The sequence below is a fragment of the Micropterus dolomieu genome, linkage group LG10, assembly GCF_021292245.1.
Source record: "Micropterus dolomieu isolate WLL.071019.BEF.003 ecotype Adirondacks linkage group LG10, ASM2129224v1, whole genome shotgun sequence".
In the NCBI taxonomy this organism is placed as follows: Eukaryota; Metazoa; Chordata; class Actinopteri; order Centrarchiformes; family Centrarchidae; genus Micropterus; species Micropterus dolomieu.
Genome location: NC_060159.1, coordinates 21,950,552 through 21,968,523, shown reverse-complemented (window position 1 = coordinate 21,968,523; position 17,972 = coordinate 21,950,552). Strand labels below are relative to the sequence as shown.

Sequence of the window (17,972 nt, the reverse complement as noted above, 5' to 3'; positions counted from 1 at the left end):
CTTGTTTGTCCTCAGTGATGTGCAGTGTGTAGTTTCATTTCTCCACTCATGTCAGATTTTGAGAACATTGTTCAGTTTGACATGTAATAGATTTCTAATGCGTAATCTTGAGTAAGCGTTCAGTCACACTTGGAAATATTTCCTCAGTTTACTTGCATCACAACCCACTCTATGACACACAGAATATTTGTCAGATGTGTGATCCTGCAGATTTTCATGTAAAAGTTCACATTTGTTGTTATTTGACCTGCAAAGATGTCCAGCGAGTATCATCGCAGACATTTTGACTTATAGGTGGAAAAGTACAGATGTAATGGAGTGTCCGAGAAAGCCATAGCAGTGAACTGGCAAGAACAATATGAGACTGATGCAGCCAGTATTAATGTCATTAATCATTAATTACAACTGTGCTAGGTAACCCTGACAGTCGGACTGAATTGCCTTTTTGTTTTGTTTGCACAAGGCGTCCCTCAAGGCTGGCAGTTAGTGCAAAACCAGGGATAAATGATTAAAAGAAAGTGTCGAATTTTCAACATGTCAAAATCTTTTGTTAACCTTAAGTTAGTCCCTGCAGCTTCCGCTTTCATTACAAGCAACACCAGTAAATGTCTCAGGAAATTTTGGTGCTGAAGACTTCAAGTTCAGTATCAGTTTATTGTCAGTGGAATATGGAGAAATTGCAAATTATTAATATGGTGAAAATGGAATAGTAGATTTCTGCCATTAGATAAAGCACTGTGGACAACCACTGGTTAAGTGCTGAAGTATTAATCTTTTTAATTATTAAACAAAAAGGCTAATTGTCTCCCCTGTTGACCTTGAGAAGAACTGAGCAGATTAGGTCAAGAAGAATTTTCAGAAGTATTTGAATGTCATATTTTTACCATCTTTGCTCATATTTAAAGCAAAAGTGTGTAGTGGTATTTTTTGATTGCTGGCACACACATTCATGTTGTGGTGTTACGAAACACTAAAGTACATGAACAACTTTTCTATAAACTCACAAAATGCTCATTATTAGTACATACATATATTTATACTATTAGTATATGTACAGAAGTAGATCTTTAGAAGTGGACACAGGAGGGTGTAGTGGTTCCCTCATGTGTCTACTGTGTGTGGTGCCCTCTGGTGGCTGCCGCCTTAAATACACCACCAGCCTGCCTCTTCTTTTTCTACTGACTGAGGAGACTGAACTGCTGTCAAAATCTATTTATATTAAGCCAGTCATTTCTTTTTCACACGTTTTCATGTTGATGCAAGCTTTTGTCTGTATGAAAACTTCATCTGTCACTGCAGATATCTCAACTACCGAGTAAGTTGCAAACTCTCATGGGCTTTTTGGTTTTACCCAAAATCTGACGAACAATTGATTCCCAAAGGTTAATGTTTGTTTTATAAAGCAATACAGAAAGTGTTTTAATAAATACCCCCTTTTCACATGGAACATCTGTAAAGTTATATTTAGTGGAAGGTTTGAGGCGACATATTTAAAGGTTAAGTCTAGAAATGTCATCATTATCTCTGCCTCTTAAGACCACTTAACACCAAAGCATCTGAAGACGATGATACATCAACATTTCTGGAGCACTTACCAGTCAGTACTTAGTTGTTGACTAAGATTTTAAAGTGTGATGAATCGTAGTTGTGTGGCACCAAACTATTAGCAAAAGCGAGAACGTTGGTTCCAAACATATTTTTGCCAATTCTGATTTGAAAACTACCATTAAATTCAACTGCACAGGTGAAAACACTAATGGGAAAGCTACCTTTAGTGGCTGGTGGAAATATTAGCATTTAATAAATGTATATTCATGTTTTAGATGCAGGAGAGTCAGGCATTTACTAAATGTTACAGAACCTTTTACCTGAAGAAAGCAAGGAGGAAACTAGATATCTTGATATTATTTAGGGCTCAGACAGTTCTTCAACAAACTATTTTGATAATGGATTAATCATTTAAGTAATCTTTCAAGTAAAACTGAAAAACTGTCCCCAGTACCAGCTGGCATCTGAGTTGCTGCTTTTCTTTTGTCTCACGTAATAACAAACTGAATATCTGTGGGTTTGGGACGGTTGACATTCAAAGACATCATCTTAACTTCAGCAAATGGTGATTTTCCTGTATTTTCTGATCATAACTAAATTACATCACCGGTCCAGTGGTCTGTTTCTACCTGACGATATATATAATACAACACAGTTTGTATGCATGTGCTTGACATTGTTTATTCATTACCCTCTTCCCTGTATCAAACCTCCCAGAGCAATAATGTACTCAAAAATAAAATTCTCTCACTTACAATGAAAACACAAAACCAGTGCAGAATGCCAGTGGTCACCTTTAAGTCCATAACTACATTCAGAGATCTTTTCCTAAACACAAAGAAAAGTACAGCGGGGTTACAAAATCATCATACGTGATGGAGAGCAGATCTCTCCACTGTCTGTCCAACAATCAAGTTTCTTTTGTTGTTTTTTTTTTTTTTTTAAATCGGTACAGAGGCACAAAAAACTCGACACACGACAGTTGTAGCGTTTCTCACAGACGAGAAGTAAGAAAACCTCTCACAGCTCCTTGGACACAATGTGGAGCACTACAGGATGTAGTGGTTTGATGCCTAAAAGCAAGGCATTTCTGCTTGATAGTGTAATAACGCCACAAAAACTAATTTCATGGTCTTGTGATCTAAACGTGGGTTATTGCAAAAAACTAAAACAAACCCACCTATTTAGTGCTTTGGTTGAGAGACGAGCAGGAACTCTATGGCGACGAAAGACGTTTAGTTTTACAAAAGGAATTAAATCTATTTAGAGTCCTGTGAATTAGTGTTGTGGGTATTTTGGGTGTACTATAGACAGAGAAGCAAACAACATTAACAGAAGGCAGCAACAGTGGACACTGATGAGGGCCTGCCCTAAGATAAAATAAACAAAATCAGCTGACAGGGAAGAGAAAAATATTTACATCAACTGTATACAACTTAATTTATAAATACATTTTAGGTATAAATTAGAAAAATAAAAACAAAAAACCTACTGTAGTTCAAACAGCTACTACTACTACTCATTTTAAAATGCCAGTCAAACCCTCTTTATATTTGGTGAAAGATACAACAAAAGATCAAAAAAGGCACAGCAATTAATAATTAGAGCAATTTATCCCTGCACATTTCTATGAGTCGCAATACTAAATCCCCATTGCAACAGACATTAAAATATAAATTATGATATTTTTTTTTAAACCAGTAAATGTAATTCCAACAAGAATTCCCACACTCAAACAGCATCTACACACTAGCATCAGCAGTTACACTTTTCTTAAATAAATTAAGGCTTTAGGGGGAGGGGGGATGAGTTGTCAAAGAGAGAGCACCCTGATTTCTTCTGCTTCCTGTTCCTGATTTTCAGGCAGCACACATCATACAGTGTACCTTTCAAACATTAAAAGATAGTCCAACATTTTGTGAAAATTTGCTTTCTTGCCCAGAGTTGGATATTTTATGTACGGTAAATATAAAGCAGGTCAGCTTAGCTTAGCACAAAGACTGGAAACTGGGAAAATTTTACTATCAGTGCTCTAAAGCTCATTAATTAACACCTTACATCTTGTTTAATCCACACAAAAACACATAGTTTCATAGGAATTATGTTCTGGACTAACCGTTGTCTCATTATCAGTTTTTGCTATGTAAACCAGCTACTGGCTGTAGCTTCATATTTACTGCACAGACATGAGAGTGGTATCGATCTTCTCACTGAACTCTCTGCAAGAAAGCAAATAAACATGTTTTTCCAAAATGCCTAACTAGTCCTTTTAAATTGCAGTGTGAACTCATGGTTTGGAAATCACAGTCTGTTAAGGTGACTGTGTGCTGACTGCTCATAAAAACATGTTTTCCTATATCAAGGATTTTAATGCTGTACCGATGCAGTCCCCCCTCCCACACACACACACACACACACACACACACACACTCTAACATCCTCCATGAACTTGTTATGTACAAGCAGTTCAAAGGGCCTCAGAAGCTAAACGTAGACCAGGTCTCTGCCCTGAGTCGCTGAGCTACTGGCTGCCTCCTGCGCCTGGCCCTCTGAGTCCGCCTCGTCCTCATCATAACCCTCATACTCGATGGGTTTGGGGCAGCTGTACGGGTGGCCGTTGTCGTCGAAGAAGCGGCGGAAGGTGAATTCGTAGAAGGCGTGTTCAGGGTGTTTGCCGTTGCGGAACCAGCAGTTGAGAGTGTCATTGTGGTTGTTCTCGCCGTCGTCGCTGCTCCACAGTTTATCTGGGTCCACAGGGTCGAAGTTGGAGGTGTCTGTGGAGTGAGCGATTGTTGGGATGTAGGGCGCCACTTGCTGCCGCTGGTCGCTGGAGAAGTCGATGGTCTTAAAGAAAGGATGAGCTTTGATTTCGTCTGCACCGTTCTTGCCGAGGCGGTCCTCGGGGCCGCGGCACAGTTTAACTATGAGATCGGACGCCTCCGGGCTGAGCTTGGCCGGAGGGGGAATGTGCAGCATGCTTTTCCAGTTTATCACCTGGTTTCAACAGCAGAGACGACATTAAGAAACAATGAAGCCTGTAGATTAAAAGCATTTCACTGCAGGTGCTTCACATACCTTCAGCTGTGTCTCCAGGGGTGTGGTCGCTAAGAAGGGAGGCTGTCCAACAACCATTTCATACAAGATCACACCGACGCTCCACCAATCACAGAGCTGGGTGTATCCTAGAGAAGATTAAAGACATCAGTCACATTGCAACAACATCTCTTAGGAGGAGTTTAAAGACAATTTGTAATCAGTTAAAAAGAGTCAGCTTTTTTCCCCAGTTTTTATTTTAAAGTGCAATTACAGACCAAGTCAGCTTTGGTTTATCCCCCTAGAAGAGCTCTAACAATAAGTCAACTAACTGATGGGTCAAAAGATAGAAATATATCTGCAGCTATTTTGATAAATGATTAAGATAAAAATTTATTCTGCTGTTGCTGCAGCAGAAGGACAGAAATAAGTACAGCTAAATAGAGAAAAAATAAAGAACGCAAAGAATACAAATAACAGAAACTACAAGAGCAATTAAACTCGGAATTAGATTCATCTTTAAAGCAAAAAAACACCCATCATTCGTTGGTCCCAGCTTCTCAAACGTGAGGATTTGCTGTTTACTTGGTTTCTGCTGGTTAGACAGATAACATACGTACTACGCGGGATCGTTCGTTATCAAATGGATCAGGTAGTGGCCATCACATGACCGATCCACATAAAATACAGCATCTTTGTCAATGTCTTTAAATTCATTCTGTCACAGCAGGCTTCCTTGTGGTGCCACAGAAATCTCTAGCCTTGTGTTACTTCAAACAAAAATGTTTTCAGTGAGTTCCACACAGTGAGGTATAAAGAGTACGGGTGAGGGCGATTATACCCTACAATAATATCAAGATATTTCAGGGTATTTCTGGGATCATGAAAATATTACTAAATATTTTTGATTTAGAACTTAACAACAGCTGTTGAGCTCTCCTCGCAAGGTTTTGTCTCTCCTCGTACTCAACCGGGTGCTTCAGCTTGAGATGGTAAAATAAATTTGTTGTATTGACCCGTTTTGTTGTTAGTCTTCTCGCATATAACCATGGTTTGTTGTACATCTGATTTTTTGTAACCAAACCACTTCCACACTTCTGGAGCCGCTCCCCCTTATGGAACTAACTCCTCCACCGTGGGGCTGTTGGCAATGTTACTTTCGCTATCAGTCACGCTTGTTGTTGCAGCGTAACGGTATGACGCCATTATGCCAACAAGGTGTCACATTGCCATTATCATGAAATTGTAAACTATATGATATGGCACACCCCCTAATACAGAGTATGTATTTGGAAAAAAGAGGGCAATGGTATTAGATCAGGAGAAAAAAAGCTGGATCTGTGATCACTTATTCATGATAGTCGAGTTGACACTAAAAAGTTGCCTATGCAAAAATAAAATCCATCATCACAAATGAGTAAGATTTTGAACACACTGCTCTTTATTAGACTTGTGCTAGAGTAGCATATTTTAGTCGAAACAAGACGAGACAAATCCTGGAAAGAGAAAAATAATAAATAATACATTTCACAGCTGTGGTTCACCGTACCTGTTCGGAGCAGCACTTCTGGTGCTATGTAGTTGGGCGTCCCCACCAGTGAGTGAGCCAGACAGCGCTGGTGCTGCCGGGCCTTTCTCCTCTCCAGAGGCTTCAGCCGGTCTGAACAGCGGCAGTTGCCTGGGTCTTCCCAGTCTTTACTGAAGTCCATGCTGTCCTGCCTCACATGGTCACCTGGAAAGAGACCACATAGCTCATTACTTTGCTTGTAATATTGATCAGTATAGTACTTGCGAAGGTCAAGAGCCTTCATCAATTTGTACAAATAATGTAATTTAACTCCTCTTCCCCCCACGGCCATCATTTTAATAAAGGCTTTTTTTGAGAAGGTTTTGTATGGATTGTAGATTAGAGGGTGAATTTAATATTTTGGATGAACTGTTAAGATATTTAAAAAGTGACACTCACCACTCTGGTAATACTTAGAGTCATGTGTCCAGCGGAAGCCAGTGCAAAGGCCGAAGTCCGTCAGCTTTATGTGTCCGTCTCTGTCTATGAGGATGTTATCAGGCTTGATGTCTCGGTGGATGAAGCCCATCTTGTGGACGCTCTCCACAGCGCAGGTGAGCTCCGCGATGTAAAATTGGGCCAGTTCTTCTTTGAAGATGCCGAGCCGGATAAGAAGGCTCATCATGTCCCCTCCGGGGATGTACTCCATGACAAAGTACAGGTTGTCCTTGTCTTGGAAAGAGTAGTAGAGACGCACCACCCACTCGTTGTCTGCCTCAGCCAGGATGTCCCTCTCAGCCTTGACGTGGGCCACCTGGTTTCTCAGTAGCACATCCTTCTTGCGGAGCGTTTTCATGGCGTACAGCGCTCCTGTGTCCTCTTTTCTGGCCAAGCACACCTCGCCGAAGGCTCCGATGCCGAGGGTCTTGATTCGTTTGAACATGGATTTATCCATCTTGGCCCTCTTTAACCGGATGTAATTGGATTCTTTCTGACAGAGCATCATGCGCATCTGCTCCTGAGCTTCTGAAGACAAACCCACCTGAACACAGGACGTAGTCAAAAGTAATTCAATAACACACATAACCTCAAAATGGCTGAGAAAAGGTGAACAAAAACAGACATGTAGTCCTGGTTAGATAATATTAACTGGCATTCAAGGGAATCAACTGAAGAAACTGACAAAAATGAAACCAGCGCAAAATGCATTTAAAATGATGAAATATATACTATAAATGCAAACATACAATATTTTCCTCATGTATTAATCATCACTTTAGTCCAAAACAAAGATGCACAAGCAGTGACATGATCAGTGAGATGGAGCGTCATGCATTTCCTTCAGCCACTGGGGCCAACATGCTGCATGTAACAGCTTTCTTGAGTGACTGATGTGTGTGGGCTAGTCTGTGTCACAGGACAGCAGAGATAACATTACCTTTTTAGATCAGCTGTTAGCAACAGCGACGAGAGAAAGGGAGAGAAAGAGCAGCTATGAAAAAATAGAACAGCATGAAAAAGACGTCCTCTCAGAGACAGATAATACAATGACGACAAGAGAGTGGGCAAAAAAGTTTGGGAAAGAGTGAAAGGTATTTCTTTGAAAGGCAAAAAGTGAAACAGGTTTATCTGGAACTACAGTCAATCTATTAAGAAAATGATCTTACTAAGTTTGTTGATTTCTCACCCTTTGCATCTCACATTCCAGCTGCTTCCTCCTCCGAATCCTCTGCTGATGGTTCTTTAGGATATTCTCCACATGTTGCTCCATGAAGAACTTGAAGGCCTGAGGGGAGTACAGTGCAATTCTTCCCATCTCCCCTCTCCGTTCTTCGTCTTTCTTGTTACGGCGGACAGGAACAGGCGATGTTGTGATTTGCTTATTCTCCTTTTCTGTTGCTGCAGTGCTTTCGGGGGTTTCTGTCATCTTTTCTCGAGAGCTGTCACCACTGCAGCTCTCCTCTTCAGTGGGCTCCTCTCTGCTTGTGCAGAGCTTATTGGCCCCTGGATCATAGGCAGGGGGGGAAGGGGCAGCCTGCTGCGGGAGAAGATGCTTAGGATAAGGGGGAGGGGGGCCTTGGTAGCTAGGGGCTTCTGCTACAACAGAGATCTGAGGCACAGGGTTTGAGGGTTCTGGGTAAGCGGGTGCAGCTGGAGGTGGTGGAGCCTGCTGCATCCAAGGGGGGTGTGTGGGAGCGACGGCAGTGTGTAACTCAGGTTTCTGGACACGCATGCTTTTGACTGGCTGCAGGATGGGAGCCTGTGTGATGGCAGTGACCGTGGTGGCAGAGGGCTGGGAGCTGGCCGTGTGGGCCGATCTGCCGCTCAGCTGGTGGTTATTGAAGGAATTAGAGCGGACCGGCACGTTGTGCTGCCATGACGGGGACAGATCCTGGTTGCTGCTGTTGCCCGAAGAAGACTGGGGCTGGTTGGAGGCCATAGGAGCCTGGGACCAGGACTGAGGAGGACCTATGTTGTACATGTCAAGGTTGTGACTGTTTCGGTTGGGAAGCATCATGGATTGAGGGATGTTTCCACCGTTGACGTAAGAAGGGGACGATGCAGATCCTCCTGCCTGCATCTGCTGGTCAGTAGGACTGTGCCGGCTGCTCTGGTTGACCGGGTACGGGGGAGGAGGCTGTCTGCTGCCTCCAGCCATGTAGTCTGGCTGAGGTGAGCCATTCTGAGACCAGCTGGAGGGGAAGGTGAACTTATTCCCCCCAGAGCTTTGCATTATGATGGGCTGGTGGCCCACAGGCACTGGGCTGATCCCACGCTGATTCTGTGGGGCTGCAGCTTGGTATCCATCAGGCCTGGCCCCCTGGGGTACCGGAGAGATGCGGGGCACAAGGTAATCCATGTTGCCAGAGTAGCGCTTGGTTGATGGGTTGCTGTCCCAGGACGGTGCAGGAGTCAAGGCACCGCGGTTTGGTGGAGGTGTAACACTGCGCACCTGAGGTGGCAGTGGAGGATTAACTCTCTGGCCGTTAGGGTGACCCTGTGGGAAAGCAGGAGGAGGTCCGGGGCTGTCTGAGCGGTACATCATTCCATCCACCATGAGAGGACCGTGTCGAGGAGCCAAAGACTCCTTAGAACCTTTCCAGCTCGGCCTCCTCAGCACAGCCTGCTGAATATGAGAAGACCCTACAGACACGCACAGAAAAAACTAAAATACAATCAAGATAAAGTGCCATGGCTTGTTGTAAGAAACACTACATCAATATTTCCTTACATTGTTTTTATTATATTTTTTAATAAAAAGGCCCAGAACTGTTGTCCAAACTCAAAAAATACCTCTTGTTACTAATATGTATCTAACAATACCAACATGTTTGCCAACCTATTATAATGCATTTTCCTTGAATGAACTATTTCTGTTATTACAAATAAAACCAAATTTCCTGTCTTCTGTTATGTGATGCAGTGACTCATTCTCTTTTTGTTAGCATGTATTGTCATTTCTTTAAGCAAATGTCCCAAATCCTGTACACAATATCACAACTGAATGAACATGCCTGGATGGAAAATAAAAGAGGAAACCCAGCATTTATTCCCAGTGGACAGTTACGTACCTGGGGCTTTCAGACCTGTAGTGTTTGGGTTGGTCACAGCAATCTGTTCCCTCATTGAGTCCTGGTAGCTCACCTTACCCATGTAGTCTATAACTGCCCCCACACTGCGACTGTTGCCCTGTTTAAAAGGCACCAAAAAAAAAAAAAAAAAGAAATAGAAGAACATCATTAACATTTACAGTTTGGAATATCAAAGTGAGACAGGATGCAAATGACCAATAAATACATTTAATACAGGATTAATTATTTTGCTAAACAGTTCACACATCTTTCATGTAAATAAACTAAACATTATTTTCATTATCAAATAATCTGCACATTATTTTCTTGATTACTCAATTAAACATTTGGTCTATAAAATGTCTGATGGTCCAAAACCCAGACATATTCAGTTTACATTGATAAAAAAAGTCTGAAAAAATCTAAAAATCCTCACATTGGAGACGGTTTAGCTTCTATCCAAATACTTGCAGAATAATAATTTGTCGATCAACTAATCTGTAAATTGATTAATTATTGTTGTTGTTTCTTTCACCAACAGTCATCTTACAGTTACTTGTTACAACTGAAAATGTGACACTTGTGAATGTGCATTGCATAATGTGACACTTCATACCTGAACTGCACACACTGGCTCAAAACAAGTGACAACTGCCAACTGAGAAACTAGTTTTGTATTGCCACCAGTACAAACTCGTCATTCCACTTTGCATACTTTAAATTTTTCAAATGACTTTCTCATAAACAAGGGCACAGAGTGATTATTCTCAGTTACAGAGTTATCTTTAGAATGAAACATCTCCACAATCCTTCATAACAACATGTCTCTGTGACAAATAAATCCAAAAAACTGTCATCTCACCTCTTCGAACCCAGCACAAGGGGGTTCAAGCGACATGTGTTTGTTTGTCTCAGGGCCTGAAATACTGGGCTCATTAGCAAATGGCAACAGGGATTTGCGGATCTCCTGTAAGGCTTTATGGTAGGGGTGTTTGGGGTTGCTGGAGCGCCCCTGTTGCCTTGGGTCCTCAGAAGGCATTTTTCCAGGTCCACCAACGTCAACTTTAGGTGGGTCAGAGGGTTTGGACAAGTTGCGCAGACTGTTCCGAATTTCCTGCAGCATATGCTGGCTGTTGCCGCTGTAGTTGCTGGCGGGGAATGTTTTGGGTCTCATCTGTCTGTATCCTTCGGGTTTCTCCCCTCTCTTCATGTAAGAGCATGTATGATGACGATGAAGGGTATGAAGAGGCTGTCACTCAGTCCAGGGTTGCAGGTGTCTCTGATGTCTGACCTCACATCTGCATGCCGCTGACAGAAATACACAAAACCATTGTGAGATAAGCAGGAATCCTGAGTACATGTCATGTCACCAAACAGGCTGGACAAGTGATATGTGGAAAGTAATAATTAACCGATAAACATTAGTAATATGACGACAAGTCAGGCTGTCAACTTTGGGTGTTTATATGAACCTGTAGCTGAATAAAAAAACGTTTGATTTCAGTGCTTTACCGTTTCACTTAAAGCTAGACTCGTTGTCTAAAGCTTTAAGGTAAGAGAAACTTGCCTTTCCCATCACAAAACAAAAACCCATAACGTTACACTTGCTATCGTCGTTAGCAGCTCGGGCTAACAGAGCGCTATTTTAACACTAATTCCCCTGCGTTAATTATTGGTAAATTTAATGCTAAAGTTGTTAATCACCTTCGCGTAAATATATCCAACATTTAGCGACCCCATATACTGCAACCCGAGTTACCACAATTTCACTTTGCATAAAATCTAACGGCGCAGGGGCAGTTCCTCCGCGGCCTGTGTGTTAAAGGCATCCATTTGCTGCTAAGCTAATTCAACAACAGGTTGGGAATTAGCTGCTAGCTCGGGACACAACTGCCAACAGTTAGTTAGCCGTTAGCCCCGTCTGACAACTTACCAGTGTCCGTAGCTGCCGCGGTCCTCGACACTTTTCCTATTTTGACAAAAAAAAACGATATTTCCTTGACCTTTCTCGGCGACAAGGACGTGTTTTTAACTTAAAATGTCCTCGTTGTGCCGAGCTGGCTTGATCCTAGTCGTGATGGATTCCTGGGATGTCTGAATGACAAGTACAACAGCAACAAGGTAGACATGGAAGTCACGCCACACACTTCCGGTTCTTCTGGGTTTCACAATAAAAGAAGGAAAGTAAACTCCTGTGGCTAGTTTTTAGAACTATCTTGTTTATACAGTATCACATTACAAAAAATGTCATCATTCTTCACTTCACCTCTGGTCTGAACTGTTAAAGATTTCATTTTTCAAGTTTGGCAGTGGTAATTTATTTGACAGGTTAATGGGAAACAAGATATTTACAGTCATTGTAGCTACAGAATTTATTAAAATGAATGAATAAAAGGGTGGCGATGGTGTTACATCACTTGAGACAATAAAAATAATCTGCCTTGGATTTTTTAATTTTAATGAAACAGTCAGTGGACTTATGAGACATTTGTGTAAAGGTTTTATTTATTTCAAAAAAGTTTTTATTGACATCCGTACAAAAGTTGAGTTCAAACACTCTGCTTGGAATGATCTTAAAAAAAAAACCTTCAACCATGCAACTGCAAATACACAAGAAAAGACAAAATGTCACAAGCATACTCTTCATTAAAGAGGACAATAAAACCTCTGTTGAAATTGACAGCAAATAAACAGATCATCGACATCTTGTCCTGTGCATTAACACCCATTTTAAACTGGGACCTGTCGGTTGACAAAAATAGCTTCTCCGTCAGTCCCACAGACAAGACATTGTCCAAGTACATCCAAACTGTTGACAGACAACGTCTGGCTGGGCAGCATGTGAGTCGTCTCCAGACGGCCTTTACTGGAGTCACCACTGAGCCAGGTGCTAATGAGGGACTGGTTCCCTCCAGCCGGGGCCATTGCACTGCGAGAGATCATGCTATTGTTCCTGCCACCTGGAAAACAATGATAAAACCCATCTCTTTTATACTTTAGAAGATTATTATGACTACTGAACTATTACAATGTCGGTGTCTTGTTTCTTTAGCATGTTGATGCCAGCTTTCTACCTCTTGGTTATCTGTATCACGCTAGCTGACTCAGTGTTTTCCTGATCACTCTGACAACCAAAAGATAACAGTCAGCATTGTATGACTAATACATGAAATATGTAAATATTCTGTGATTAAGATAAAAGTTACAGTTTCTATAATATGATTGTGTCGTCATGTATAATTGTCAACTCTTGTTGCAGCTATTTGCTGTTTCAATCTGGTGACTGGTTTAGTTTTTTTGGGGCTTTTTGCCTTTATTACATCAGAAGAGACAGGAAAAATGGGAGAGATTTAATTTAATTTAATGAACTGTATGAATTGTACTATCCTTTTGTATTATCCTTTAAACTCTTTTGTAACTGTTCTCTTGACATTCGTGCCAATAAAGGAAAAAGAGAGAGGGAATGACCTGCAGCAAAGGGTCGCGGGTCAGACTCAAACCTGGGCCTCTACGGCAAAGACTCCGCCCCTGCACATGGGGCGCACGCTCTAGTGGTGAGTTAACCAGCGCCCCTACCACAGAATTTCTAAAATTATGTCAATCTTTTACACAGAAAAAAAACAAACCGATTTTTCCTTTGAAGTAAAAATTTAGGTAATAATAAAAATACACATAGTGTTGTAACACGTGAGTTAAAACACTATAGGCCCGATTTACCAACATCCCGAATAAAGAGTACTAAATTGCGTGTGCATTCTAAAATATTGCACATGCAATTTTAGTACCTGTTATGTGTGATTTACTAAGAACTATTGCGTAGATGACAACAGGTGCAAACACAATGGAGGTGACAGTATTTAAATGAGGGTTTTGCATGTTTTAATAGTTTCCGCCATGGAAAGTGGGGAGGGAAAGCTGCCACTGTGTAAAAACCTTGGTTTGTTTCAATCAGTGCGTCAGTATGTGGAAATCGTATGTACCTGCCCGTCCTGCCTGAGATTGCACGAAGTACATGGGACAGCACACCTAAAAAACTGCTTTGGGAAACCCCAGCAGAAACAGCTACAGTATGCTGCAATGATCCAGACGTGAGGAAATGCCAGAAGATCGTGCTTAATCCAGCTAGAGGGAACAATCACAGACCGTCCGCACTGTGCACGGTCGCTACGCAATCTCCTGTCCCTGACCCTGTACACCCCATTCCCTCTTCGATACCTACAATGGATTGTGTCGCTATATTACGACCGATGAGCTATGAACAGTTGGTGGTCGTTCCCTCTGGCTGGATGAATTTCACGCGTGATCCATGCACTACTGCAGCTGGGGGCTCTCTGCAGCGCCACGCAACTTTCTAAATTCTTCCATCTCACGAAGAAAAGAAGTCAGGTCGAAACGAAATTTGCTGTATTGGCATAAATGTTAATACAACAGTATTGCCAAAGCTAAAGGAAAATATAAATAAAACAGTTCAATTTATATAGTTCATTGAATAAATAAAATAATTGGATTTCTATATATTGGATATAGAATAATATTATCCAATATTGTTAATTTCTCTACGTTGTCCTTCATTAGGGCTGTGTCTCTGGCAACGATAACAGCAGCCATCTCTGCGCAACACTTGGCGGTTTGCACCTTCCTTTCAATTGTATTAAATACAGATGCTGTTGCACTCACATGAAATTGCTTTTAAGCTTGGTAGATCACATTGCGTGTAGTATATAAAAAGGTATTTGCATGTTACCCTCCCACTACTTTGCACAATAAAACTGAAATGCCCCAAATTGCATATTCATTAAGGCAAAAGTACTAAATGAACAACAGGTGCTATTTTGCACTTTTGAAAGAAGTCATTCTGCGGGCACACCATTAGTAGATCAGCTTACCTGTTAATTTGCAGGTGACATCAAGTTTGCACACGTTTTTACTCACGCAAACCTTTAGTAAATCTAGCCCTATGTGCTAAAAACTTTGTAACCATCCAAATATGTTTATTGTATTTTCATTCATTTCCAATTAAAAACAGTATAATTTCAGACACTCATGCTTTTCCCAGTCTTCACTTTAAACTCCCATGAAGGGATGAGCCCACTTAATCATAGTAACACACCTGCATCCTTTCCACTTAACCCAATAATACTATACTACTGGTGAACAATGTAGGCAGCATATAATGGTACAATCTATCCTGATATCTTCTGGGTTATGGCACAGATTGTTTTCACATTACATCCTTTTTGTAGTAAAATGCTGTTTATTGGCAAATCATAACATTAATTTCTTTTGAGTGTTTGTTATCTCCCTGCTGGCTAAACCAAACTGCGGACAGAATCATTTGACTTGCCTTGTAGGAAGGAGGGCATGTCTGAATGTGAAGAAGTCTCCCAGTGCAGCAGCGAACCATCCTCTGAGCATGTGAACAGATGATCTGGGTTGGTTGGATGGAAGTGGACTTCCCACACTGTGCAGAAAACCAAAGAAAAACATTTATAAAAACAAAGAAAAAGTCATTAAAAAAGAGAGATATAAATCTTCCCACATACAACCTCTTCACAATTAAGTTTAAAACTGGTAAATTAATTAATCTGCCCACAATAAAGTCGTACTTTCAGCAGAGTGTGCCTCCATGAGTGAGAAGGGTGTGCTGCCTTGTCTCACATCCCAGACACAGAGCATGCCGTCCTGCCCTCCTGTGGCCACAATGTGCTGTTGGTTAGGGTGTCTGTCCACGCAGTGCAGAGGAACTCTATCCCCTGACCTGAAAGGAAAATAACTTATAATCAAAATAACCCAAATATTAAATATAGAACAGAAAAATAAATGTTAGGAAAATGTTAATGTGTGGTTAGACCTGAAGAGATCTTACAGGGAGAGAATCTGGGATGGTGAGTTGCACTGTTGTCTGAAATCCCACATCTTGAGTTGGCCAATAGAGTTTACCGTCAAAATCTCGGTTGTCCTCAGGTAAGTCACAGCATGAATCGTGCTGCTGTCTGCATTCTCTAGCAATGGTCAAACAGTCCAATAAAAACCCTGTTAGTATCATTCCACATGACCTGAAGTTGCTATTATATGCTAAGAATTGTAGTTCTGTGTGTATTTTAATGTGACATGATGGTCTGGCTACAGCATCTTAATCTCACCGATGACTCGTATCACTCCCTCCTGGTCAGCTCTAAAGACGATGATCCTACCATCTTCTCCCACTGTGACGATCTCAGGACTGCTGCACACAACACCAGTACAGGGAGCGTTGTCACACGGGTAACGATGTGCTCTCGCCCACCGCTGAGAAACTGATATTGTCTGCACTCAAGAGAGAGAAGATCTGAATATTTATCAAACCACAAGTATGTTGTATATTCAGTTAGTCAATAAGAAGTGTGCCTATTACTTATTTCCTGAAACTTCTCCTGTTAATAAATAAAGGTTTATAAAGTCATTAATAACATACAAATTGCCTCTGAAATACAAGACAATGGTCAAGCTAGGTAAGTCTACCTCCTAGTAATTCCTAGCTGAGATCCGAGTTAAGAGTCAGGTCAAATGTTTCACTCAGAGTTAAAGTTCACTGATTTATCCATCCATTATTATGTTACAACATATTATTGTCGTCTTTCACAAGATATGTACAACAGTGTTTGTATTTACAACATATTTTCATTTAGTTTGCTTAGATTAATTTCATAAAAATCTTTAACCAGCCAAATTATATCAGAAACACCACGGAGTGTGCTATGTGAAGAACACAGGCAAAACAAAAGTGATATATCTGAAAAACATAACTCAACCTGTGTGTACCTGACTGTTTTGGTGGTTGCGGAAGATGGTGACTGCTCCAGTTGACGATGCTGTGACAATTCTGTCTTGGTCCAAAAACTGTAAAAAAAAAAAAAAAAATAGACAAAGATAAAATTAACCCATTATAAGTACACAGACCTGTATTATTATTATTATTATTATTATTATTATTATTATAAGTTATTCCTCCCAGGGAAAGACACTTGGTATATCCAGTCTTGAATCAACCAAGAGGTTACATTAATGTAAAGTGTAATGCAAATTCCATGTGTATGATACGGTCCCGTTGTCCTGGTACACCAACATAAAGTATTGTGCATTCAAGTTGTTCTCTGCAACAAATACAATGACAGCAACACACTCCTTTAAGCGTTGTACTTTATAATAAAGAAGTCTCCATTCTTGTCACTGACATATTATTCAGTGGATTCACAATAAGTTAGCAATCACTGGCCTTATGTTACCTTACTTAATAAAGATTCCAATATGTTTCATGGAGTGAGGTATATAACATTTTTATCCTGAGGATGAAAGCACTCCTATAGGATCAGTACTAGCAGATACCCTGAGATGAGGTACCAGAATTGGTACCAGGAGGTTAAAGGTTTAATTGGTGCATTTCTAAATAAATGTTGGCAAGTGTGCCCATTTCAGCTAAACACACTGCACTGGCACAGCTGCAGACACTTTAATATTCTAGTACAAATTACAGGCGGAAACAATTATCTTAGATTCCCATGAGTGTCTTACTTGAAGATCCAAAACATCTCCATCATGCTTTTGTTCACATAAAAGCTGTGGGTCTCCTTCAAATCCATCTTCCATGCCAGAACTTCCATAATTCCCAATGGACCAAAGGGAAATTTTGTTGTCCTGTAAGTTTAATAGACACACACTGGGATTATTTAAGTCCAATTTTAAACATTACGTTATAATGTTCTAACCACTTGTCATATAATTACCAAACGTCTTTAATTAACGTTACAAATTATAATTAATCTGACATAACTAGGCCAATCTTTATGCCTTAAGAGTAAATAACGTTAATAGTGTAGTTTAATGTGACATTTATAAATCTAGTTGAATGCTGAAAGGACAACCTGTGATTCACAACACGTCTCAAGTCGTATTTTGACAGTTACAAAATGTGTAAGTCCGCCACCAAACTCACATTTTCCTTCATAAACTTATTAGATTTCTCTATGAAGTTTGGCGATCTCATTTATCATAAACGTTAACATTAACTGACTAACGTTAAATTACTTGCCAACCTCGTTATCCCACGAGCCAGCCGCAAAGATATCTGGTTGCTGCAAAGACGAATGCGATACTGGTCGCCACCTGGTTTTACTGATTTTCTGGGACACGTACTTAGCATTTATACTCTCCATTGAAACAAAAAATAGCCTCACCCAATTTAAGTTAAAAAGCCCTTGCTAAGTATTAGCTTAGCATTCATGGGCAACACGAAATGTACGCGCCTGTTACTTTGTACGTAACTACGGTGGCCC

The 17,972-nt window shown here is 40.8% G+C and overlaps 2 protein-coding genes across 3 annotated transcripts; both read right to left on the bottom strand.

Moving 5' to 3' along the window:
- Positions 1-2,209: 2,209 nt before the first annotated feature.
- Positions 2,210-11,793, bottom strand: lats1 (large tumor suppressor kinase 1). Its single transcript, XM_046060169.1, has 8 exons — positions 11,594-11,793; positions 10,523-10,968; positions 9,661-9,778; positions 7,776-9,232; positions 6,548-7,130; positions 6,131-6,313; positions 4,624-4,730; positions 2,210-4,542 (listed from the first exon to the last, which is right to left on the bottom strand). The coding sequence occupies exons 2-8, from the start codon at positions 10,868-10,870 to the stop codon at positions 4,033-4,035; spliced, it is 3,306 nt and encodes a 1,101-aa protein (XP_045916125.1). The 5' UTR covers positions 10,871-10,968; positions 11,594-11,793; the 3' UTR covers positions 2,210-4,032.
- A 354-nt stretch (positions 11,794-12,147) lies between these two features.
- Positions 12,148-17,972, bottom strand: nup43 (nucleoporin 43). 2 transcript variants are annotated; one of them, XM_046060176.1, is made up of 8 exons: positions 17,733-17,972; positions 17,212-17,334; positions 16,462-16,539; positions 15,804-15,966; positions 15,527-15,662; positions 15,267-15,418; positions 15,005-15,121; positions 12,148-12,620 (listed from the first exon to the last, which is right to left on the bottom strand). In XM_046060176.1, the coding sequence occupies exons 1-8, from the start codon at positions 17,850-17,852 to the stop codon at positions 12,391-12,393; spliced, it is 1,119 nt and encodes a 372-aa protein (XP_045916132.1). In that variant the 5' UTR covers positions 17,853-17,972; the 3' UTR covers positions 12,148-12,390. The 2 variants fall into 2 exon arrangements, with proteins under 2 accessions (XP_045916132.1, XP_045916133.1); XM_046060177.1 differs by lacking the exon at positions 17,733-17,972 and adding an exon at positions 17,633-17,698.